At 47.1% G+C, this 26,538-nt stretch overlaps 1 protein-coding gene across 2 annotated transcripts; it reads right to left on the bottom strand.

Annotated features, from left to right (window-relative positions):
* Positions 1-741: 741 nt before the first annotated feature.
* Positions 742-2,112, bottom strand: LOC103318001. 2 transcript variants are annotated; one of them, XM_008219001.3, is made up of 3 exons: positions 1,689-2,108; positions 1,017-1,179; positions 742-942 (listed from the first exon to the last, which is right to left on the bottom strand). In XM_008219001.3, the coding sequence occupies exons 1-3, from the start codon at positions 1,846-1,848 to the stop codon at positions 870-872; spliced, it is 396 nt and encodes a 131-aa protein (XP_008217223.1). In that variant the 5' UTR covers positions 1,849-2,108; the 3' UTR covers positions 742-869. The 2 variants fall into 2 exon arrangements, with proteins under 2 accessions (XP_008217223.1, XP_008217225.1); XM_008219003.3 differs by having other exon boundaries at positions 774-942; positions 1,737-2,112.
* Positions 2,113-26,538: the final 24,426 nt, after the last annotated feature.

The raw sequence follows: 26,538 nt of genomic DNA on the forward strand, positions 1-26,538 counted from the left end.
AGCCGAGGCGTCGAGTATATAGTTCGATACTGCACTTGGTCCGTCTCTCTCTCCCTTTGACTGTTGCAGCTTTTGAGGGAGGAGGGTGAGACTGCAGACAGTGACGGATGACCGCTGTCCAGAGTCCATATAGCAAGTAGCTGCAGTTGTGTACATATAGGTATATAAACGTAGCGCGCGATTGCCGATTGATGCAGCGAGCTGCGAACTGGAGCATTTGGCCGGGCCGCGCGTGTATATGTTGCTTTGCAGTATGCGGTGTGTTCGCGCAGACGCAAGATGAGATGGCGGCTGCAGGTATTGTGGATCTCGAGTGATGAGGTTTGGTAGCTTAAGGGATACCGTTAAACAGTGCGAATCCGTACGGCACTGATGATAGTCAAGAGTGTTTACTATTTTATCCCATAATTTTTCGTACGAAGCACGCGGCGATATAAAAATATGAAAACCTCCGATAAATCTTTGCCAAAGTTCTTTACACAACTTTCGTCAGCCCACCGTGCAATTTCGTAGTCTCGTAAGCACCGCGCGTACCATTATCTCCTCTTAATTTTTTTTGCGCATCACCCTCGCCTTAACCGCGCGCACGTGCGCGGGCTTAAATACCTCATACGCGAATCTTCTCGGCTGGCTTTCCCGCAAGCTCCGACGCGGGTGCACAAATTTGACGCGCACTGAGCTTGCGATCACGAATGCAATTTCCGCTATGGGATAGAGTTGAGAAGTGGAGGCGCGAGCAGATTTTTGTATGCATTGTAATTCATGGGGTTTTTATAAGGAGCTGCGGGAGCGTGATAAACGACTCTTTATCGGAAATACCACCGTGAATACTAATTCTACGAACTTTTATAATAATCTTTTTTTTAAATTTAACCTTTGTTATGTAGTTGTATAGTGTCCTCAGAGGAAAGTCTAATGGTGTAAAAGCATAATGATTTCACCCTGCAAGTCACAAAGAAAACTATCATCAATCTTTCCAATTAAATGCGGTTAACGATGCAAAATCATACCCTTACTTCAATTTGTCGGCTCTACACCATCCGCATCTAACAGATGTTTGTACTGCGTAGATAGCTGTTGAAATCAATGAAGAGTGAACAAAATCTATCGTCTCCATCCATTCCAGACTAATGACTCTATTGCAGTGATACGTAGACATAACTGCATCTTTCTCGAATCCTAGAAGGTGACAAGACAAATGCAGCCGCGTTTCTTTTCTCTCGATTTCGACATGACTCAATTAGACAAAAAATTGGCGCCACTCGTAGAAAAAGTAATTCGATTGAAAGCCCAGCAGTGGAAGGGAGAGACAGAGAGAAGAGAGGGCGCACGTCCGAGATAAGCGAGAGAAGATGCCAGTCATTCCCTGGTAATTAGTCAAGGGTAGATTTCGCTTTCCGACTCTAAGCGTTAGGAGCGACGGGAGTTGGCGCATCGCATTATCCTGAAGTCGAGGGACAGAAAGAGAAAAGGTGGCGGAAAGTGGGAGAACAAGACAATGCGATTCGATCGTTCATGCTGAGGATTAGAATTGTACCGATTGAACAGTTCTTAATAAGAATGTCTGATAATGCTAATGTTTATAGGTTATACTCAAGTGATAAACTTGTTGGATATACATCGTTTCTCATAGATTATATAACGTATTTTCTTGACACTAGCAACAACCGAAATAAAACAGTATTCACCTTTATTGTTTTCACTGATAATAGCGTCGTATTTGATATCCTCCTTACCACCTTTTGGTATTTGAAGTCCATCAATGTACAGTTCCTGAGACGCTTTTCCATTTGCAGCAACTTTCTGTACACGAAATCCCCTGCAGAAATCTGTCTTTTCGAATTTCATATTCTCGCAATATCCGGTAGCCAGTATAAAACCTCCATCAGGCAGGTTACGTAAGGTTATCCATTCAGCGATTTCGGGTAACTCCAAAGTTACCCTAAATTTGTGTATTTGAGTGTTGAATTGAGCGCAAAATAACTTATGCGGTTCTATCACTTTATAATAACAAATACTAAACAGATCATGGGTAGCCGAAAATGCAGTCGCTCTGTGAGGAGCAACAAAGTTTACTGACCGACTTGAAATTAGTTTTATTTCGTCTGACGACGATGAATCGGTAAAAGTCACTTCAAAATCATCATCGCTCTTTCCCTCAAACGAGTCATACGATTTTCTCTTTAGCACGTAAAACCCCTTGTCCGTTGACTGATCAGAAGCTGGAATAATTTGTAAATATCCGTTATTGTGATGCATGAATGACTTGAGGTATCTGATTTTTTGGCCTTCAAAATTATAAGAATTCCAGTTCAAGGATTTGTTCTTAGTACCGTAGCCTTTTTCAGTTGATAATAACATTTCAAATCCATTTGTATGCAATGCTGGAAAATAAAAATCAAATTCGGCATGAGCGTCTGGTTTGACATTTCTGGTAGTACACGTTGACATATCAAGAATGTGCAATTCTTTGCATTCCCTACTGGTAGAAGAAATAGTAGCCCCTTTGATGGTTAGGTTTGACAGGTACGAATTCCCAATGAGTATTCGTCCTTGCGGTAAGAGATACATTACCATAGTATTAGAAGCCTCTATTAGTTGATTTGCTGATATCTTTATATTCTTACACATCTTTTTATGGTTTCCCTCCTTGAATGGCCACGTCTCTATTGTCATGTTGCACCGTGAAATGGATTTTGAATCCAAATATTCACAAGATGCGTAGAAAAAGCTGTCTTCGCCCCTTGCTTATAATTGAATACAACGTTCCTGGAATCAAAAATGTATCATCTGTTCCGTTCCATTTCTTTGAAAAACTCCGAATGGCAGACTCTTGAGTTTTCACAATAACACTGCAACCACTCAAGAAAGTGAAAAATGTCAAGCTTCGCAGAAAATAAAGCATGATAGACAAATGACGTTGTTTAGTTTACTCAAATATTCTATTCTACGTGTTTACCGAGTTATTGTTAGAAGCGAACTGAATTCACTAGAATTTGAGGATAGGATGATAAGCATGATGTATAAAAAAATATACTACAAAGTTTTTCGCCCGGAGGAAGTAATATATCTCGCAATACATGTGACCTGATTAGATAATGTTCGTGAGGCTCATTAAGCACATGGAACTGTGAAATCCCAAAATATACATGGACATTTATGAATTCCGCAAGCATGATATTTATAGTAAATCATGTTGATTTGTTTCGATTACGTTTTTTAGAATTATTGAAGTTGGTTCTTCCTTTCCACACAATTAAACGTATCATGGTTGATTTTCATTCGTTCGTCTTTTGCCCGGGTGATTGTCTGTATCTTGTAGTTTGCGAAACTTATAGAGATTCAGCTCGCATCAAGGGTATCAGTCCTATCATACAATGAAGTCGTAGACGATAGCGACTTTGATTGATTAGCCGAGCGCAAAAGCAAGCAGTATCCCCTGGCGTGTATTTCCTGACTGCAAGACGTATTCTATTAGTTCTCACGTCAAGAAAACAATTTAGAGATGAGATTAACAAATTTCTGACATTTCATTAAATGCAAACAATAACATACCAAATCTCTGTGCGTTTCTTCAATCTTCTTCAATTTTTCCGTCAGCTTTCAATTTCGCCAAGGAGAATCTTCTTTTTACTGCGATCGTCACGTGTTACGGTATACACCCCAAGCCCTGCAGATCCAACCTATACATCAGCATGCGTTAACTTTAAACGCGCGCTCGCGAGACACGCGCGTAAATATAAAACGGAAAAACAAAGCGGCTGGGCCACTTAGTCATAAGCCGGCTCTCGAGCGATTTTACAAAATTGGGCTCAGCCCATAAAGCATAGTCTCGCCTGTCTGCCTGCCGTCGATCTATTTTTATTGCGCACGAAGCGCGCGTCCTCTCGTCTGCAGGACGCGTAAAATCTTTATGCGCCGCGGCGGCAGGGAGAAGAAGCTGTGGAGCGAAAAAAAATTGAACACCGCCGTCTTGAAAGACGGTGTGCGCGGCAGTGGCGCGGGTTCCGCTTATAACGACTCCGTTGTATCGCGAGGGCGAGTCTCCTCCCTCGCGCGGAAGGACTTTCAATTTAGCATTTTACGATTGTTGATAATAAGGGAGGGCGCGGGGTGGGTCCCAGGTGCCGGTGACGCCGTTCGCGTTCTCGTCCAGGAACCGTTTGCTGCGCGGAAGACTATCGGGAGAAGGCGGAATTAGGAAAAGGGGAGGGGGGGGGAGGTCCTTTTGTAAACAGCTCTAATGCCTGGTTACGACTTTGCGCACGGCAAACTCGGGTCCTCACGGACCGAGGACTGTTCTTTATGATATTGCTGGATTAGACTGAAATATTTCACACTTGGATATGTCTTGCATTACGTTTTACGAGGACCGCTATCTGAGCGCGCGTGTATGCTCCCTCTTTATCCACGGACCCCTTTTGCGCGATACCGGAATCTCGTAAACGAACTAACTAGATGCGCTTTTGCGCGAGGAACAGAGAGAGATGGAGAGCGTCAGGGCTTGAAGATTCATTTTGACAAGGGCCAATCTTGAGCGTAACGTTGAGAGCGAGTAGTTTGGCGCCTCACGGAAAACAAGCGAAGTTCTCCTTCAGATTTGGTTTATCGTGTCTTCCATCTCATCTGAGCTTTTAATACTAGGGGCTCGTTTAAGTTTTACGAGATTTTTAAGAAAGTCGGATCTTGAGATAATATGATTAGATGTTTGCGCGTAACGAGCATTTGTTTTTCTGTGCATATTTATAATTACTTTATTTTCATTCCAGAGAACATCTCATTCGCTGTGAAATATTTTGTCGGAGGGAATGATAGAGTATTAAATTGCCAACTGCGGGCTTTCTATTTCCTCGGTTAGACACAATTTCCGGTGTCGGCGCCAGTATTGTTGAAACTTCCTCTCTAGCCCGGCCGAAAGTGGATTTACCACCGCATAAGATTTACTTCTCCTAAGATACTATGGGTAAGTTATATTATATTACTAAAAATCTGTTATATAACATTATTTGAATACCAAATTTCAACAGATATTGAAAACCAACAAAAGCTCATTTAACGTGCGGTCATTGTCACCGATAGTAGAATGAATAATTGCATCATACTAGTTGCAATAATACATCGTACAACGTTATCAGCCTCGACGATGAGTTATAACCGTGAAAGTTCGGCTGGGCCTTGGGGTAGATCCCAATCTCGCGTTGAAATCGTATTTGATTACCCTTCTGTTGTAATTACCGTTAAAAAAGAAACCCTTGTTGTCTTCTTGGCTATGACGAATGTCCTTTGATAAGATTAAAAAACGCCTATATCGTGTGGATGCCTGATGGATCGAGCAATAATTCAAGTGTATGCGCAAACCTTTCGAATTTAAATAGAAGCCATATTTCGTAACGGTTAAAAATATGAAGACAAATACACTGAATTAAATTTACATAAATCCTCCGGATAGAAACGAGGCACGCGAAATAAATAAAAACCCGAGCTCTAAATAGCAGCAATAAAGCGGGAACAATTGAACCTCGTACGCGATCAGTCATTCACATGTATTCGCACACGGCGCCCGTATCTTCTCCCCTTTCGTCCAAACATCTAATATTACGTAGGCAACCGCCGCGCGCACGCGAATTACCGGGCCGCCGCACGCGGCAGCGTTGTATACGGACAAACGTATAGAAGGACCGGAGAAGGCGGAGGCGAATATTTCCGCGTCTGGAAAATGAAAAATGCCGCGTCCAATTTCCCTGATGATGTCCCCGAGGGACGCGCGCGCTTTTCTGTCCCACGTCCTCTCTTCCCTTTCCGCCGCTGCTGCCCTTTTTCCACCCCCTTTCCCTTCGGCAACTGGTTGCGAGAGCGAGCCGCATCGAAGACAAATAGCCCGCGAGATAACGCGAGCGACGGCTCGCCCTTGCAGCTGATTGACATTTCTCTCTTTTGCTCGCGTCACCCCACATTGGCTCTTGTTTTGTTTTGCTTTGCGCCGAACGTGTGCGTGTGTCTCTTCTCGAGAAAAATGATTCTTTTTGCTTAATTTTGGGCTCGGGCTTGATGAGCGACGCAGCTCCGATGTTAATCGCGCGTAGCTCTGAATTATTCATCGGGTTGATTTAGCTGATTTAGTTGCGGCTGTTGGAAATTAGATATCGCTTGCGGGATGCGTGTAATTCTCTTTGTACTCGCGTGTTTACACTTTTCGGTCATTAGACGAACGTCATTAGGTGAACGGCTACTGTACAGCTGCGATTCTCTATTATATTTTTATTACTTTCAACTCAATCAAGAGGATTCCAAACGATCCACGAGTTTTGTAATAGCTCTGGAGTCAGGAGTATAGCGAAACGTGTCATTAAACCTGTGCCGGCATCGCACTTTTGCAACTACGCAAGACGTGCGCGTGGGGCAATAATATGGGCTGAAATTGAATTAACGAAGCCGCTCCTGAGTTTGACCCTTTCTCGCTGTGTGTAATTAGACGTGCGCGCGGCGTGACACGCGTTTTACTCCGCGGTTACGTCGTGTCCAACCTTACACTCCTGTACATATTGCACATATACGTGCACGGCGCGTGTGCGGTCTCGCAACTAGTATTACACGGTAATTTCGCGATATCTCTTACGGTAATGGCGATTCCGAGTGGAGCTTTGAAATTAATTTTATACACATGCAGTCGTGTTATAACAACTTGTTTCCACTTACTTTCGAACGAAAAATACGCGATAAAAATTATCAAATTAACACTTCTGTGGATAAACTTCACAGAATGATTAGTTCTCGCGAAAGTATAGTCTGTGCAATCGAACCTCACCTTACACTCGTACGAACCTGTAACAGCTCGCGCTGTGGTCATCTCGGTAACCGCGCGCTCCAGACGACTAATTAAGACTCGGATCGCTATTGCCGTCCACGAACATTTAGCACCGAGGCCCAATAGTAACGACCTACGGCAGAAACTACTGCGCGCGCGAATAATATAATCCCGGCAGCGGCGTTTCACCTAGGAAGTGCGCGACATTAAACTCGGACTTAGCATAGCGGCCGCGAACAATGAGCTGACAAATGTCTCGACGCCGGGAGAAACTTAAGCCGGACATCGGTTATGCGCGTAGGTGGCTGTGCGCAGTTAAGAGGGTCGTCGTCGTCGTCGTCGTCGTCGTCTTCGCGAATGCGTCTTCGCGAGCGGATTATTCCGCGCGATTGATTGCGCGCGCTTCGCTGAGAATGGCGCTTGTTATGCGCTTAGAAACGACGTTAACGCGCCCGGGACACCCCCGTTCGTGCGCCTTCGTCTTGCGCATTAATTTATGGTATTTGCATTTTCTTAATTCCTCTTTGGCGTTTCTTTCGTGGAAATGTTGCGTGAAATGTTTCGCGCGTGTACAATTTTCGTGATTAATTAACCTCGGGGCGATTAATTCAATTTTATTGTGATGAAATAATTGATAGAGGCAGACAACGATAGCAATAACGCGCGTATAAAGTTAGTTATTCATAATCACGGTCTGAATATCCGCGGTATTCCCGAGCGAATGTAAACCGTCCGATCAATTAATTCAAGCAAAGATTTTATGCGATAAAGCCCAACGACATATCCGGCTGTACGCAGCGAATTCCTCTCGATTTATTCGGCCACAAACGAACATCAACGAGTTCCCGAAATTCCTAATCATTCCACCGGTGCACTTAAAATTCATTCATTCCGAGAAAATCATCGCGCCCGAGCCGTGCACACGCTCACACGCGCAATTCCGCGCAGCGCTGGTCATAACGAGCCGCCACTTAGCCGCGCTTATAAATAGCCATATCTGTCGGTTATCAAGGCGAGTTTCGCGTAACGAGCCATTGCCGCGAGTTCCAGCACATGGGGTCGCGCGATCATTTTGGAAAGGGGTCGGCTGCACACTCTAGGCTCGAAAAAAGAATTTAAGCGGCGCGAGCTGTGCTCTTATTTCTCGGGCCGGCTGTATTGGCTCATTTTTCGAACCGCGCGATTCCAATTTAGTCCATTACAGCCTCGGTGCGCGCACAATGCGAAATCGTACAAACGTCGCGTCATCATTATTCACCGAAGATAAATAAAGCATCGCTGCGCCCCCCTACTCCGTTTGTCGCTCTCCCCTAATGATGTTCGGAAAATAGCGAGCGAAGCAGTGTATAAGCCGCTCGACACGATGTTAATTAGAGAGCGAGAGAGACTACTCCCTGTACGCTCCTCGGAGACTTAGTGACTCGACTCGATTTCGAGATTTAGAAGCTCCCTCCCCTGTATACACACATACACTTTTCGCTCGAAAATAGAGGGAACGGCTTGCCGAGAAGACATAGCTGTACACAAATCCCGCAGGAAGTTAGCGCGGATTACCGCAGACATCTATCACCCGTCTTTTCTTTAGAATCGAGGAAGCGCGTGTTTCTTTCTCTCTCGCATTGTTCGCGGGTGTCGAGAAGCTTTTTCTGGTGTACTGGCTCCTGATTTCCGCTTTGCCGAAGCCGAACAACCGAAAAATCTTGGGACGATTAGGTGTACGAGTTTGGGTTCGGGCGAGTTATGTGCTGGGTGAACACTGTCGAGGGTCACAATTATAGCTGCTGTAGGGAATCCTTGACACCAGCCGGCAATGGTCTGATTTGGGTTTTAATTTACAGCGGGATTAAAGTGTGGCCAATGGCTGCCTACCCGCTGATTAAAAAGAATGAGACGCCGCGGCTACGCGTGAATTAGTTGGCGGTTTTAAATTTACACCCGCTTCGTTATTTACAGAGCATCATTATGTTGGGATAACCGAGATTACCCGTTCGGGATTGTTGGCATGATCGTCGTAAATAAATACGGTGGTATATGTACATAATAGGATCCAATCAAACAAACGTTGACGCCTTATTACTTATACGCCGTTTCCACTTTCCCAAAAAACAAAAAAAATCATTAAACCGCGATTTATCGCAGCGGAGCATCGTTCCACACCGTATGATTACGCGAACAGCCGTTTTTGTTAGTAGCAACTCGGCGCCACCATAAAATACAGCACACGCATTACACGTCCACTTTTTTTCCTACACTGGGTGTGTACAGAGTGCACGACGCGAAGCCCGATCGGATCTGCTTTTAAAAAGGCATTAAACCTTGGCCGATGATTAGTCGGGCGTGATTCGAGAATAATATCTTATAATTAAAGCAAGGCTTACTCTTTCTCACTCCTTCTGCTATCAGTTAGACTTAGCAGGACGATCCGTCAAACGGGCGGAGGGGCCATCCGGAAAATCTCTCAACCCTTCCGCCGAGGTCACGTGACCGACCGACGGCCGTACGCGGGTGCGACACGTGACCCCCAGCTTGTGTTTTAGATACGCGTGTCAAATCCCGAAACGAAGCTCCGTTTCTCTCCCTCCTCTCTCTTTCCTGGCGCTTTTTGCCCTCTCGCCCCGCACCGCGTTTTTTCCGTACCATCATCTTTCCTGTGCTCCTCGATTCTTTTATATTCGCGACTTCTCGGCGCGCGCGCGTGTATGGGGTGTCTTTGTATGCGTCGGGCTCTCGATCTGTAATTCACACCGTGTGTGTTTATGCCGCTGTGTTTTCGATTCGCCCCGCTAGTCTCCTGACGAGAGTCGACGTGCGCTCGTCTGTTGTGTTGCGCTCTGGAGAGACGGAAAAAATAGGCGTTCGCGAAGGGATGATACGGGCGGTCACAAATTATGTGCCGGAGATGACAATGCGAACTGTAACGAGGGTTTTCGAGGCGAGAGCGAGAGAAAAAACGCGCAGAGAGGTAGTAAAAAAGAGCGGTAAGTGGCTATTGATGATACGCATACGTGTTTGGGGATTTTTTGTCGGCTTTTTATGATGTGAGAATCCTTCGATTTATTGACTCGGAAAAGGTCGAAGCGCGTTGCTTCTGGGCGTTTTGATGCTTATGTGACGTACTGCGCAGCTGTAAATATCTGTTCTTTGACCTCAATGATCATAGCGCGAATAATCAAAGTACAAGATCCAGCGGACAATAGGACGTTCCGGCGCGTCGAGTTGCATTCTCAATCGTCCCATTCCAATCAGTTCTCGAGCCTCGTGTCCTCTCAAGGAAGTCCCTAATCCACAACTATAGATGGCGACCACGCACTTTTCTCGTGTACAACATACCCCTGGTTCGTTGTTCGAGCCGCTCCGAGAAGCCAGGGCTTTCTTTTCGCATGGAAATCGCGAAACGTGATCGGTGTGCGGCATCGAGAAGCCGTCCGTCGTGGACAATAGCTGGCTGGCCGCACGAGACTTTACGATGAAGGAGAGGATCGCTAATTCCTTAGCAAAAGAGTTTCCCCCCGTCCCTCCTACCGGCCGCGGCGTCCGTTCTTTTTCTCATCCAGTCCAGTTTTCTTTGGTGAGCGCGCGGCGGAATCGCGGAAGAGACGCGGCGCACGTTAATGGCCTCGTAAAAGTTAACGACAATGTCCTCCGCCTGCGATTTTCCCCTCGGACTTTCCTCCGCTCAGCTGTCTCTCGCCTTTCATGCGCGTACGCACGAAAGGAGTACGTTTCGAATTATTGGCGCGGACGTGGAATTAAATTTCCGCGACGACAGACGCTCTTCCCATGGTCCGCTCGAGAGAGACAGAAAGAGAGAATTATCTCTCTTTATGTCTGCGCGCACGCGTACATGCACGACGTACGGGAAAAGTTGCACGGGAATGGACGAGCGCAGAAACGCGTGGACGCTGCGCTATACCGTCAAAGAGCATTTTTCACGGTAATGGATCCTATTGTGACATTTAATGCGCAGCTGATGTGCGAGTAAGAGTGATTATTATTTTTAATGCATGATGGTGTTGCTACGAATTACTTTTTTTTTTAACCACGTATCTCCTATGAGTATAAGAACGACGATACCCTATAGTCCTTTCAATTTTAAGCTATTTCCGGATACCCCTGCAGGTCGAAGCCCATAATTTAAAAAATCTCCGCGCGCCAGACGTTTACGACTTGCTCTATTCCAAAAAGTTAAATGATTACCCCTTCTGTGAGTGTAGTCGCAGTTCCTGCAGCGACAATTAGAAGAAGGCTTAAAGCATATTACCTTTTATAATCACGAGTAGCAGTAGCAGCAGCATAGCCAGTTACTAACGGCGGTTTAAAGTCTCTAATAATTTCGAGTCGCGCTTCACCCTTCGTGTCTCACCTCCTAATCACCCCAAAAGCCGCCATGGGATACGTATAGGGCTTAAGGGTGAGACCAATCTGCTTACGACCCTCTTAGCTTGAATAATTAACCGAGCTTGCGCCTCATGACTCTTTCTTCCTCTTTTTTGCGAGCGCCGCGTGTCATTTGTTACACGAGCTGGCGCGACGTCCTCGTCGTTTTGATTTGACTCCGAAAGAGAGCAGGTAGTTGTATAGACTTGCCTTCGTGTAGGGTTTGATCGATCGTCCCGATATGCATCTTGCGCAAAGCAAACAGTGTGTATTTTTTCTCGTTGCGCTCGTGTACACCGTTTATGCCGTCCCTCATTTCTTGACTATTCGCAACCCCTTCGCTAACGAGTGAAACGTCAATCGCTAAGCCGCCGCGAGTCATTAGTCAAACTCTGCGCGCACATCCCCGTGGAAAAACTTATTAGCATACGAATGTGCGCGAACGTTTGATCTCGCGCGCCGTTTTCATTTGCCTAAGCCGCGCGCTGCTCGGATCAACGTCGATTTTGAATATTTAATTAGCACACGCGGAAGGAAGAAGCGCATGTATACGTTATGCGACGCGTCCTTTTATGCGCCAAGATCGTGCCTTCGGGACGTTATCAAATGTTAATGTTTGTTTTTCTTTTCTTTTTTCAAGGATTTTCAAAATAAACGTTAGGGAGCGTGGAGGGACTCCTGAAGGTGGGTAAGGGGATACCTTGGGAGCATGTCTCGAAGGAAATAATTACGCGATATTTGCAAAGTGCGCAAGTATCAAGTTAAAAGGCACGCGGTTTCGTAAACATTTTCGCATTAAGATATTGAAATACGCTTCCTGCACTTTGCTGTTGCGTTACCTCGTAAGGATATCTCCCGATACGCGTGTACCTTACACTCTACTTCGCCCACTGTTTATTCTAGATTCTGTATAGGCTTTAGTATAACTTCTTAAAATTATTAAATTAAAATAACCGCACTTTTGTATCGCGCAAATTATCCGCAATCCTTTTGTGAAGAGTTAAGTCTTTTTAAGCTGCTCATGGCCGGTGATTCTTTTGTTCGTGGCGAGCGCGTCTCCCCCGTTCATAACTGCTAAAAGCGAAATATCGATCCCAAATAATATGCACGGCGCAGCAACGAGTATAACATAGCGAGAGCTCGCTGACTGCAATTAATCTCCCCGTAGGAACGGCAATTATCCCGATTTGTCAAGTGTCCAAAACGCGCGCACGCAAGATCACTGAAACGTTACTTTTAATCACGAGGGTCGTTAGGTTTATTACAAATTTCGCGGACCCACCCACGCGCCTTATTTCCCTCTCGCTCTCATCTTCACGCTTGAGATGCAGTCCCGGTGGCTGTCGAAAAGATAGAGAGAGGTCTAAACTGCAGGAATTCGCGCAATCCCCTCGTGTAATATTAATTAATAATCGCGAGATTCCGAGAGGATAGTCACGAGATATAGGAGCGGGTCTCGGGAGTAAAGTCGCATGGCTACAACTCGACTTCGGCGCCGATGCCATTCGCAATGATATCAAAAATGAAATGTACATAGAAAGATATTTTATTATTAAATTATATTTGAATATTATTAATATGCATCTTTGGACCAATTCTAACCGCCCCGCTATGATCATACGCTGTGTGAGGGAGTGAAAAAGTAAAAATTTGAGAATCGCTTTAACTCGGGTCGAACAGTTTAATCCATGAAATTTTAAACGTGAACCCTCGCGCTGACCCCAAACCCTTTGCTCTTGTCTGGCACGCCGACTGGGCAAGTACAATCGCTTTCAGGTCGTACTGTACTCCGCAGCGAGCCCACGAGAGTCGAGCCAGAAGGGGTAAAGGCACAAGATCATTATCGGAGGCTTAACCACGCGAGAATTTTTAATCAGAGGGTGCGCATCCCTTCGACTAGTGCCTCTGCCTCCGTAGCAGTCGACGAGGAACAATTGTCCATGCGCCCGTTGGCTTCGCACCAACCGAAGGGTCAATACTTGCTCGGGGGATGCGAGTAGGTGCCGTACTATATATCGACGGCGGCGGCGGCGGCGCATTTGACGTGGACAAGTCATTGAAACCATGTGGCTGTCTCGTAGCGAGCAGAGCCATTGCCAATTACCGCGAGGCGCTTTAATTCCTTTTTGCAGCGGTGTTCTCCCGCTTTATGCCCTTTTGTGCTTGGAGCCGCTGATGCTTGTTGCGGCGACGGATGATTCACCGAACTCGCGTGCTTTAATCTTTTGCGTGCGTATGTAACTTAATTTAATTAAAGCGTGCTTCTTTCCGCGCGCTAACTTCTCCGCCGGGTATCAAGATATGTATCAAATCGATCGGTTCGCGAATCGCGGTGGGCGCGACACACAACGGAGCCGTTGACAAGCAAACACGGGTAGTCGATGTTAACTTTAATCTCCCGGCGCGGAACAGCCCATACATACGTAATGCCGGGGGCCGTCGAAATTCCCGCTCCATCTCGTTAAGTGATGGCATTCTCCTCGAGCCTTGTCCGCGCGTTTACAGGGCGTCTCGCGAAAGCACTAAACCAAACGAACCGTGGCTTTCTCGAGAAACCGAGCAAGTCGTCGGCCCTGCGGAGAATTCTGATTAGCATCATCTTAAGCTCGACCCTCCGGCATTCATATGCAAAGTACTGACCAGATCGCGCACAAGTGGCATTTACATAACGTCAGATTGACCGTGATTTCATTTGCTCGCGCCCAGCAGTCGGTATATATATATATATATATATATATATATATATATATATATATATATATATTCGATGCTTATTACCTAGTCCTTTGCTCGGCGGAGTATAGTCGAAGACCTACTCTCCGCAGTTTCCCGGCGGCTCTTCGTTTCGGTAGACGCGTCTGTCTTCGCGATTGAGAGAGGAGGGTAGTCGAGTGCTACTGCTGCTGCTGTTACTGCCTTCGAGACTTTAGATGCAAATCAGTAACGAGCTTGGGATAGAGCGAGGCAGCTGGCTGTCTTGGCCAGCCAAACTGTAATTGACGAACGCGGTGACGCTCAATTTCGGTGGCTTATTGATTTCGCCGAGTTCCTCTCATGTAATATGCATCCTGTCGAACGCCGGATGGACGGGTGCTATCGCGCACTTGAGTATTACGGGCTCGTGTACGCAGATGGGTTCGGCCGTTTGTAACGTGAATTGTTTCCCGCTTCGAACTTCTGATGAGTTAAAAATGCACTAAATTTTGGGAAGCGTGTATCGAGTCGCGTTTTCGCGTGTTTATATCGTGTACACAAGCGTATGACAGAATCCATCAAAGAAAAACTAAACGTATTTGTCCAGGGCACAGTCTCACTAGAACGATTTTAGAGAAACTCGCGCAAGCTTCCTCGCGAGTATTCGTGCGGTTGTATACAGCGCGTGTAATCTTCTCCTGGGAGCACTCGAGATCCTCGGAGTTGCCAACATCAAAGGACTACCTCCTCTTTTTTTTCACTAAAAAGACGAAGAGATTTCGCGGTCTGCTCCGCTAATCCTCACAACTCTCATACATGCCTCTCGCGTTTTCCTTTCTTCCCAACAACGGAGACCTCCGCGTGAATCAATACGACTCGTGTTATATACTACCGGCGGCTCACATTCCGGAAGCCATGAGATTCGCGGAGCCGTGAAGAACGGCATTAGCACGAGTATATATACGGAGCCCCGATCTCTGATTGTAACAAATGATGGGAGGCTTAATGGTTTTTCTGGGGGTCGTCGCGCGTATTTATCTCGACACTGCGAATACACACCGGTGCGGCTAGAAGAAGTTCGTGACTCTTTTGATTGATTGCCTTTGTCACTTGGCTACGCCGACGAGCCGGCGCGTTACCGAGACGCCTGTGCGGCGTAGAGATTGCCCCCATTGTATACGTTTTAATTATAGCGCTCGATTATCTTTCGGGTCTTTAATGGATCTCGCCGAGCGTAAAAGGATTGGATCGAGCTCTTATGGATGATGCTGCGCGCGCGAGGATCTTGGTTATTAATGAATCTGTTAAGAAGAGGGATACATAATTTTTACTGCCTGGATGTGCCGCAGCCGTGTAATAGACTTGTGCTCTTCCCTTGTTTTAACAGCACCGTTCGATTTATATGCGGAAACTTTCCTTTATCGCGAAAAGCTTGATTGATTGATCTGATCGAATTCAACTCATAAAAGTATTACTATCGTAATGATCGTGTGAGGAAAATGGGATCATCGATTTCCCCCAAAACAAGTTGATTGTGTCACGAAAATCTACAGTTTCACGCAGTTCACGTACGTTCTGATACATTCACAGGGGGATACCGACCCAACGCATAACGTATCCGTGCAATCGACATTAACAACGAAGGAACACACGAGTTAGCGGTACGAGACTCTCTCTCTCTCTCTCTCTCTCTCTCTCTCTCTCTCTCTCTCTCTCTCTCTCTCTCTCCTCTCTCGCCATAGCGCGGCGGCCCGTCTTAATACTCGTAATTTAGCATAGATTACGGCAGATCACAATAAACCAACTTGATAGGGTCAGTCCTGCGAGTAGCGTAAGCCTTGATTAACGGATTTAATTATGGGATTGCGAGAGCGAGAGAGCTGTCCTGGGTCAGTCATTACGCTTAGACTCGTGTGTATGCCGCACGTACACAAACGCGGCGCGCATTGTCGGTGACGGTGCAGGTCAGCCATACATATTTATGCGCCTGTAAGCTCGAATAAACTCGTGCGCGGTGTATACGCTTGGGAATAAGATTTCGGATGCTCGCGAGAGCCCTGTTTTCGCCGGCTGCACGAGTGATTGGTCGCGTATACGTTACTACCGGGGGATCCGGGCACTCATGCGTGTCGCGGGTGTGTGGCGAGAGCTAGGTGAACGGGCAATTAGGTTGTCTTCGGCAGATTTTTCGGGGATTAAGTTTTTTCGCTGCTTCTCTCCGGGGGAGGATTCTGAAATTCAATTACGGTGCTATACGCGAAAGCATTGTTAAATTTTATCGCTATAATGTTTTCCTGCAGTCGTACATGGAATAAAATAAAAATGACATTTAAGTAGAAAGCAATAAGCTTGTAGCTCCTTTTCTTCGTCGATCCGCGCCTTGGCTCCTTAAAATTAATTGTCCGACTTATCTTTTCGCTCCAGCTTCTCGCCGGCAATATCAGCCCCGTCTTCCGGCTCGCGGAGTAGCTTATCGATCGCAGCCTTTTCACCTACACAGTAGCGACACCTCCCGCGACGCGTTTCGTCAGCTTCAAAATGACAGGAGTCGAGTATCTCTGGTACGCGAACGCGGAAGAAAGCGAAGGCCAAAGTGTAATTGGCACTGGAGTGCTGCCACTTGTCTTGGTTCATTAGAACAAAATATCCACCCCATTGTCGAGAGCGAGCGCGGAATTATTTTTCGTCGTACTTCCTCGAGTGGTCAACGCGCGCGCCCTACATCACCCTCGTGTTCGCTTTTGTGCGTGGATGTAGCGGGGAGAACGAGAGGCTGATGATTGTCGAATGCGAACTGAAAACTACGTGGAAAAGCTCGCGGCGGTCTAATCTGTTCGAGTGTGCGTCGGCGGAGAATAGCTGGCCTGATTCACGAGTGGATTATTCTCCTGCGCAGGGCTCCGATTGGATTCGAATTGACCCGAAACAGCCAGTTAGTCTCCTTGCGACGACTGGTATTTCTTTCTATTCTCTTTGGCCATTTGCGCTGCGTGTCTGGGACTTTTTTATGGGATCATCGATTGTGAGCGAGCCGCTTACTTTTGATTCGTCAAATGCGATCGCCTCTTCTTTGTTTGCTCGCGTCGAGTGTGGCCTCTTTGAGATATGAAGTTTGATGAAGATTCTACGTCTATTGTTGCCCTTTGATACATTATGCTTTCGAGGACTTTTCCGTGGGCGGTGCTTTGTGTGATTTTAATCTGATTACCGGTTGTATTCCAATGTACTTAACTTGAGTAGTAACCGTCGAAATGGTCAGTCGACGCAATTTTTCAACCGACGTTGACGCGATAACTCTCCGGCAACCGAGACGACAATTTGAATCTCATTTCACCTACATAGCTCGCGCATTTCGTTCCGGAGAGCCCTTGCCACCTCGTTCACTCCCTCGTTCTCAAGCGCAAGACTAGGCGCACGGCACCTTTAAACACCCCTCGCGCAATGTGTCAACGCGAACGGCCCAGAAACAAGAGCACATGAATGCGACGCGCAAAGAGAAAGACCGGCATCGTTATTTTCCTTCTCGCGCGGCAGAATTTTGCATAATGACCAGCATGTTTAGCCAACAGATTCCCTTCCGAGCTCTTGTATCTGTAGGGATGGCTGAAGATCAATCGTTAGATCGACGAGTATGCGCTCGTGGGTTATTCTGCAACCGCAGCGCAAAGAAGCCAAGAGCAAAGGGCATACGGGCGAGCCTCGAGAATAAAGGGGACGGGTACTCGAAAGGATGAGTGGCTGCTGCATACCTGCATGCCTGGACGAGTTTAAACAGGGTGAAGGCACCTGTTGAAACTTCTGAACTTCAGGCTCTTGAAGCTCGTGCTTCACTTGTGTTCGTCAACGCAAAGCAAATTTTCCGTATATTAAAGTATTATTATATTAAATTACAATATCAAAATTTCTCGGAACGTATACGTTATACAATAAATACATTCGCGCGCGACGCTCCTCAAGCCGGGAGTTTCAAAATAGAGTCACAGATCCCATCCAATCTCAACGGAACAGCTCGAAAGCTAAACGAAAACATCTGCCGCTCGCGACGAGCGCGTATAAGCGGTTAATTGCCGGGCGCGCATTCCCCCGCCGATATTATTTATAATCAGCGCGAAAGAGCGAAGCCAGATAGTGTACGGGCACCTGCTAAATGACGGGGTTCCCATGCGACCTGAAATAACCGCGATAAAAAGAGAGTCAGTCGAGCAACTGGTCTTCGCCGTCGTTTTCTTCGTGCCATCTCCTTCTCTCGCCGCAGCCGCGTGACAAGGTAGTGCGCGCAGCGCGGCGAGTGCGTGCTGCTAAATATATAACAGGTGCACCCGCTGGGGGCGCGCGCACGAAAATAGCCCTCCACGGTATTGCGCTGCGGCTCTCCCACGAAAGTACGACGGTGATTTATACGCGCGTCACTCTTTTAGAGCCGCGCTCGTTAATGCAACGCTAAGCGCGCGTATTTAGATAACAAAAGGGCTTTACGATGACTGCAGTGCAGCGGCAGCGGCGGTGCTGCTGTACAGTCGGCGGGGGGTATAATTGGACGCGCGGTTAAATGTTATGTGTTGATTTTTGGCTAAATTGGATACAAGCTCGCTGGAAGGAAAATATCGCGTGTTCAGTTTCGTCGGAGTTTTAGTTTATCTTGCACGCACGTCGTCGAATGCTCGCGTTCCGGGAGAGGCATTTTTTCCTGAATAAACGGAGAACCTTTTTATCGCCGGACCGGTTGAGTTTACGAGTTTTCCGCTACTCACTCAGTGCGCGTATAACGGTGGTTTGAAACAAAAATGAAAACAAGATCGATCATTCGTCCATGGTGGAAGATTCGCGATTGCATTTATCACAGCGCCGCGGTGTCGATAAGTCAGAAAAGCGTCATCAATAATTCGCTCCCTATCTACGGCCACTCCTCGAAAGATAATCAGAGTCTCATAAAACTCGCGCAACTTATCTGACCATTCTTCTTGTCCTCCCGGCGATCCCCCCCCGAACGCATTATAAAATAAAGCCGAGAGTAAAAAGCCTATCGTCCAGCAGCGCGGCTTCCTCGTTCGTGAAAAGACATAAAGGATGCTCGCTCCCGTCACGTCGAGATGAAGAATCGTCCCGCGGTGGCGGTGGAAAACACGAGGCGGAAAAAAGACTGCGTGTGTACATGCGCACGTATAGTACGTATAGGGAAGAATGACGCATAGAGATGCGCGGCCCGTGATAAAAGCAAAGTAGCGGCTGGCACTCCAGCCCGGCAGATCCCGATATGGATTTTATCCGATAAAAAGCGGAGGAGAGCGGCTACGTGACGCCTCATTACCCCGAGTCTCTCTCTCTCTCTCTCTCTCTCTCTCTCTCTCTCTCGCGGTCACCCCTAAAGACTAAAAAAGCCATGTGTTACATTGAGTGCGCGACCCTTCCACACGAGGCATAAACTCCCTCGCCGCTGGCCTTCCCCCCTGCCCCCTGGTCAGCCGCCTTGCGTATTATAAAACCATAAAACGCACATTTTCGCGGCATCCGTTTCGCTGGCTTCCTGAAAAATGGAGCTCTTTTGTCGAGTGGCTTTTAGAGATATTACGAAAACTTGTCCCCGCCGCCGCGGAGAAAACTGAAATTCATTCGATTTTACGCTGGGACATCGGCGGCAGCAGCTTTCGTTTCGGGAGAGCGAATCGCATTAGGAGGCAAGAGTTCGTAAAAAGAGTTATGAGGGAAGAGGGTGAGAGCTGCGGGTCAGAAGACAAGGAGCTTTCAAGTCCTCACTGATGAGATTTGTCGGGGACGGCGGCGAGACACTGTAAAATCGGAAGATGCAATGATGGCTGGCTTCCGTCTATTCATACCCGCGGCTCTGAAAACGCGATTTAATTATCCTCCAATCAATTCCATTAGTTTGCGAATGGCTTCGCTATTTGCACCGCACAGTGGTGTACATCGCGTGGTATTATTAAATCGCCCGCTAATTTAAGATTCTACTCGATGAAAATTCATTGCCGTGCTCGCGGTGTCCATGTTCTTGAAAAATACAGAATCATCCTTCGACAATTTGTTTTACGGACTTATTGAGATACGACAGGTCCATTCGCCATAAAAACATCGAAAGGCTCGTAAAAATCAGAACCCGTATTGTGCTACACTTTTAAGAGTCAATCAACGTCACTTACAACCTCTCATAAAAAACGCCCTTCCCCGGACTCACCTCTTCTCGTCTATATCCCACACACCTATATAATACGCACGGCGGCACACGCTCGCGCATCTCTCCGTTCTCACAGCCTGGGAAGCACAGCAGAAATCAGGGACAGGTGGTCCTCTCTCTCTCTCTCTTCCTCTTGCTTCTTTCTCCCTAAACGTCTTCAAGGACACTCCGCCGATCTTCTCGCACAATAGCCGCGCGGCATATCGATATGAATTTTCTCATCGCATCTTCTGCGCGTATATAGAGTTATACGAGCGACCGAACGAGGTTAATCCATTGAAAGGGCTCCAGAGGCCCGAAATAATCCCATGAAAGGGAATTAATATCTAATTGTGCCGCGACGACATTTTTTCTGTTAGCAGCTGCTTTGACTACGAGACTCCGTGTGCCACATGGAGACCGCTGTGTGGAGTAATCTCCAGTTCCAATGTATACTCGCGCGCGGCCAAGGATGAAGCCGGTGTGTTCTTGGCCCGCTGAGTATACAAGCGAGAATTGCACTCGAGGATCCCTCGCGAGACGGCGGTTCACGCGCTACCTCTGGGAGTTTGCGCGCGCGCGCGACAGTTGTGTGCGTGAGCTTAAACGGATAGTTCACGTTGTTGGGATTCTGTTCATCAACTACTGACAATATGATAACTGTTAATTCCCGATTTCATATTAGAAACGAGCGCGCGTCTTCATTATTTTGAAACTCAATAATTCACTCGCGTCATAAATGTCAAGCAGAGCCCTTTTCCCATATAGAAGCGAGTAGGCCAAACAACAGGTCGAGTTGATCTTTGTGACTCACAGCTAGCATCTTTCGGATAAAAATATATCGAGGTGCTTGTACAAACACGGGTACACGCGGAATAAAGCCCACAGCTCTCGCTTTCATCGCAAGCGAGAGCCTGTGACGCAAGGAGTTCACACGCCACCGACGCCAGCACGCAAGTGCGCCCAGTGCATTCCTTTGATATCGATCTATATCTTTTGCCCGCGCGAGCTCTTTCTTCCCTCCATTCTTTTCCGGAAAGATTAGGCGCGCCTCAGAAGAGTTGCGCGGGGGCCTTTGTCGCGAGCTTTCGAAATTCCTCGCTCAGACATCGGTTTCCTCTGTACCGGGCGCTTGGAAAAATATCAGCGATGGGACCGAGGCGCGCATGTATAACTATGGCCGTGTTGATTCTTCTGATCGCGAAGGGGTTTCTTGCTCGACGCTTGGGTAAACTGTGGCTAATGACGCTGACATGTGTTTTTAATGATTCTAGAGATAAAATGACGATCGCATGGAAAATCGCAGCTACTTCGAGTACACGCGGACGGCGAACGCGTCACCGGAATTTTGTCACTAAAGGCTATGTAAATAATATTCGGGTTCGAGATGCCAGAAGTTTGTCTTTTCTGGAAGCCGTAAACTTTTTTTTGTCTCGAAATGGAGATGACGCACTAGACAAATATTGCGTGAATCATAAAGCGATTTTACGATACGATAAATTTTAAAAGGCCCCGGGAAAGCATTTTCAAAAAATATCTTCCAAACGAGTAGCTAATAAAGTCTGAAGGTATAATACGTATACGGTAACTCTCTCACACGAAGTATAGCGATCATCGCGAGGCGGGAACGGAAGGACATAAATATATCAACAATGTAAGCCTTGTTTGACGTGGATACTAATGATCAGCCGTATATAAGAGGCCGAGGAGGTAGACTCTCGAGAAAACGATGGACCGTGCGCGCACAAAGGCCCCGACAAGAAATCGGTGAAATTGAGCGAGCGAGCCTTTGAAATTTCAGTTTCCGGTCGGCTAACTGCGCTGGCGGCGGCAGCGGCTGCTTCTAATGATGGGAAATGACGGTTTGTGTGCCTCGCCGACAAGTTTGATTCATTTCGCCGGAGGAAGATCCTCGGAGTAGATTCACGCGCCAGCGAGCACGGATTTTGGGACTTATTGTTCGAAACCGAAATCCCCGCTATTGACACTGCGCGTTATTGCTGGCTTTTTAAACCCTTTTGAGCGGAGGCGAAATATAATGGAGGTGGCCGGGAGAAAAGAAAAAGCGCCACTCGTCGGGGCTCAAGCGCGCGTCTGAGTAGTCATTTTTCAGTTTTCACTCCCAGGGTGTTTGGGAATCGGCCTGATGGGATGTACGTGCGTGTAAGGGTCGTGTGATTGATATTTATCTACTGGGTGTTAAGTGCCAATCTTCTGTCAAAGAGTGAATCCATCGGTGTTTACCTTGGAAATTAATGGGGCGTCGGAAACGTTGTAACCAAGTCTCTGTGTGCGCGCGTTATGAAAATTGCATCACAATTATCTGCGAACTCGTCTTAGCCATCGCCGCATAAGTAACTAGTCTGCTACCGAGACAGCTTTCTCCGCTCCAATTTAAGTTGTCCAAGAATCGTTAGTTAAAGTTTTCTCCCGAGCCGCAGCGCTTGCCATAGTTAATACAGTCCTCAATCAGACATGTCGAAATTACAGACGCTCGGCCGTTAATTATTTAATCGACTCACACTAGCGCGACAAGCATGGCCGCGCGTATAATACATTATACTCCAGACGGTCGTCAGCCTCTCGAGGCGACGGCGATCGCGCTCGCAATAGACTCGCTCACGAGCCTCTCGGGTGCACTGACGTCGTCGCCGGACACGATCATTGCCGCGCACTTGACAGTCATTGTCCTTATGTATTTTAAATTGATTTCTGTATCGGCTCGCGACGTAATAGTCGGCGTGTTATGCGCGCCTGGGTTCATTACCGTGACGAGCTTGTAATTGAATTTCGTTCGATGGCGATTCTCCAACGCGTGTAATCGAAAATTTAATCAAACTCGTGCGGTATCGAACAAAATAACGAGTTCAGTAAACTCTATGATTAAATCCCTCCTCTGCACTTTTCATTCCTCGATAAAGAGCGAATTAACACTCCCTAGCTCGTTACGCGAGACGACGACCTATCCCCGGCGCTAATTATAAAATGCCCTCTCGTTACAGTTGGCATTAAACCGCCGCGAGAAAAAAGCGAGAAAGGGCCGTGCGCGAGGCTAGAAAAGAAGCTATAGAGCGAGTCGGCGCTGCCGCCTCCTTTAATCGCATTCGCAAACATAAGAGCCAGAGATTTACGGCCAATCGGCGGATTGCGCGGCGACGGCGACGGCGTCCGGGGCGCGATATCGATGGCGACAAAGCCATTATATCGTCTCGTTGCAGCGCAGCCTGTCGTCGAGGCTCTTAGTCACACAAGCCCGTGTCGCCGTCGGGGCCGCGGCTACTCCTGCACCTGTGTTCGTGCGTTTTATAGCAGCCCGCGCGCGCGCGCCTCTCGAGTTATCCGCGAGCCAGCGCCGAGGCACACCCACGATGTCCATAACTCACGAGAAAGCCCGACTGTGCCTAGATGGCCGAGTCGGGCTCCCGCGTGCGACTACCGTACCTGCTGTGTTTATGGGATATGCGCGATGCCCTTACCTCGCCGCAGTCGGATGTGTATGTGTATGTGCGGTTGCGAAGTTGCATGCGAGACGGAGAGAGGGAGAGCGGGGCTGTGTTTCAAGGCTTTTCCCTTTGCTTTTCTTTTGTTTCGGCGCATTGTCTTAAATGTAACGGCGGCTTTCGCCAGATAACGTAAGGTCGCTAAATACACCTCGACATGACTGGCTGAAATCGTCGAATTCATGCAGAAAGTCTTGCCATAAAATATTACGGAGAATTGCGCTGTATGCATTTAATTATATAATACTCATGCTCGTTATTCTAATCCCGGTTACCGCGGTATGTCGCTGCTCTTTTCCCTCGACGATTAATCAATCGGCGAGGCGCGGTTTATTGTATTCCGATTACAGAAATGAGCCGGATATTATCTTACGAGTTTGAATTTAATTCTTAGCTACACGATAGCACAGGCGTTATCATGTAGTAAAATTTGCTCTTTTGCCACCATCTGAGAAATTCTCTCGTTATTTTCGATTAATTCTAAAATGAATGTCGGGAATGCTACCTCCTGGAATCCATCTCGCCCTACGCCATCATCTAGAAAAACGAGCATCGAGAAAACTTCATAAAACGAAATGCTTCTATGAAATACGTGGACTCTCTAAAAGCGACAGGTGTTGTTCGTCCTGCCTTACCCGAAAATTCACAGCCATAGTCGAGGCTGCAGCTTAATAGTCTGCAAGCACGCGACGCAATATCGCGCGTCTAATGGTCATTTGAGCTCGGAAAAAAGGAACTTTGTGAAAAATTTAATTACGTCTATAGCTCGTCGGGTTTCTCGAGTACGTCGTGTTTCGCGCTCATAAAGGTTCCTGACGCTATTCATAAAAGCAGCTGCGAGAAAGCTTGTTTGGCGTATGTGCGCTGGCTTTAATCGAAAATTGAGAGAGAGAGAGAGAGAGAGGAGTTTCTTTTTTAAACGAGAAGCACACGGTACTTTGCATTTGTCAACTTGTATTTTTAATCATATAAATGACACGAGTCTTGCGTATAGTATCGGAATTGAACATCTTTGTATAGCAGGCTGCAAATTTTAATTCTCGTGAGACTACAGAAGAATGACGTTGAATTAAATATCGTTCAAAGTGACGATCCGCGAAAAAATGGTTCAACAAATGTCGAAACGAGCAGAAAAAAATATCCGCATCGCTGCTATTGCTACTGTCGAGTGGCGTAAGCACACTCGTGACGAGTTTTTTTTCACACAGGGCTTGACCGGAAATTGCGTTTTTAATGCCTCTACCGCGCGCTACCCCCTGCGGTCCAAATTGAAAAATACAAAAATGCGTGCCACTCTCCGGTCACTCGAGTGAACACAGAATAAAAAAGAAGAGAGAGAGAGAGAGAGAGAGAGAGAGAGAGCGGGCGATATTCCTTTGTACTGGTCGCGAGCGAACGAAACAATACGTTGCTACCGTATGAATGCAGAGTTGAACGCGTACTGAATCCCGTACAAGCACGTGTGGTCGGAGTTTCTGGTTTTCCAAGTAGGTCTCGGTACATGTATCCTGAATCATGGCCGAGAGATATGTTTGGGTAATACAATTATTTATTCGTAAACTGTATAAAAATTGCGAAATCAGCTTCCGTTTTACATATGAGCCTAATTTATTAGTTGCACTCGCAGATCGCCTCGAAAAGTGCAACAAAAAGAAAACTAGCCGACCGGTATCCCATAAACACGCCCATCTCGGCGCCTCAGCAGCCCGGTCAAAACGCTAGCACCGCGTCCCCCTCACCATCCACTTCTAGTCCACTATAAGTGCAGTCCGTACACAATACACCCCTCACCTCTCCTCGCATTGTATGAAGCAGTCACGTGTACCCCCCATCAGTCGAAGGGTGACTCGGAGACGCTTCTCCACTATAGGTTTTCTCCCATGGCGGACACACTTATACTATACATCGATACAAACCCACCGTCCCTCCCGTGGCGTGAGGCGACCGCCGATCGCCGCCTCATTAATGACTGATGACCAGTCTCACGCGGGGATGCTGCTACTGAACAGTACCTGTGAAAAATGAGACTCGATTGCGCAACCGGTAGTGCGGCTGAGCCGAGCGTGCGATATTTATTTCGCGCGATTTATCCCGAGCATCCGCTGACGGCTGATGTATCTGTCTACGCCCGAGAGTCGGTTTCTGTATATGAGAGAAGTGTAATATGTTTGTAATGCGACTGAATGCTGGCTATAATAGTCGGCACGCTTTGTTATTCTCGTATTGTTTGCTGTGAGATTTGGCATTTCGGAGTCGATGAAACGATTATTAATGAGTCCGTCGAGTACCGATGGTCACCACCAGTATACGAATGAGCTTTGTTCTGCAGGGACAATGCGAAGTGTTAACAGTTGATAAATGTGAGAATATAATACATACTTAAGAAAATATATTTTTGGCGAAGTCCGTTAGTTTCAAATTTAAATTGTCAAGATTTTATTATTCGCGATAAAAGTAACAAAGTCCCTTGCATTCTTCACACTCGCTTCACATTTCCCCGCGGCGTCCGCGATACCATCAGAAAACACAACCCGCTGCGCTGCATCGGCCCGACGCATCGCATAGATACGCGCAACCAAGATCATATACCCCGACTCCGAGGGTCGGAAAAATTAGGTACGTCTCTTTACGGGAGAGCGCCAATATAAACACGCGCGGTTCACGCTCCGTGTCGCCTTTGCGTGTGTACACAAAGCTCGAGGACAAACTCTACTCACCGGGGGTGTGAGAGAGCAGCGGGATTTTTCCACTCCGAGTTGCATACGCGACAAGATAAGCGTCTGCGACGCAGTGTGCCTAGCTCATTTATCACTTTCTTTACTGCAACCGCGAAGTCGCGATGCTCATTTGCATTCTCTGTTAGCGTTTGTAAGGTAGTTTTTAACTTCTAGAGCTTGTGTAGGTTCGCGGTAGCTTGTTATCTTCGCTTCTTTTTACATACGACGGGTTAGTTGTTTATTCAAGGACTCGAGAATTGACAGTCTACGTGGATG

The sequence above is a fragment of the Nasonia vitripennis genome, chromosome 5 (genome assembly GCF_009193385.2).
Source record: "Nasonia vitripennis strain AsymCx chromosome 5, Nvit_psr_1.1, whole genome shotgun sequence".
NCBI lineage: Eukaryota > Metazoa > Arthropoda > Insecta > Hymenoptera > Pteromalidae > Nasonia > Nasonia vitripennis.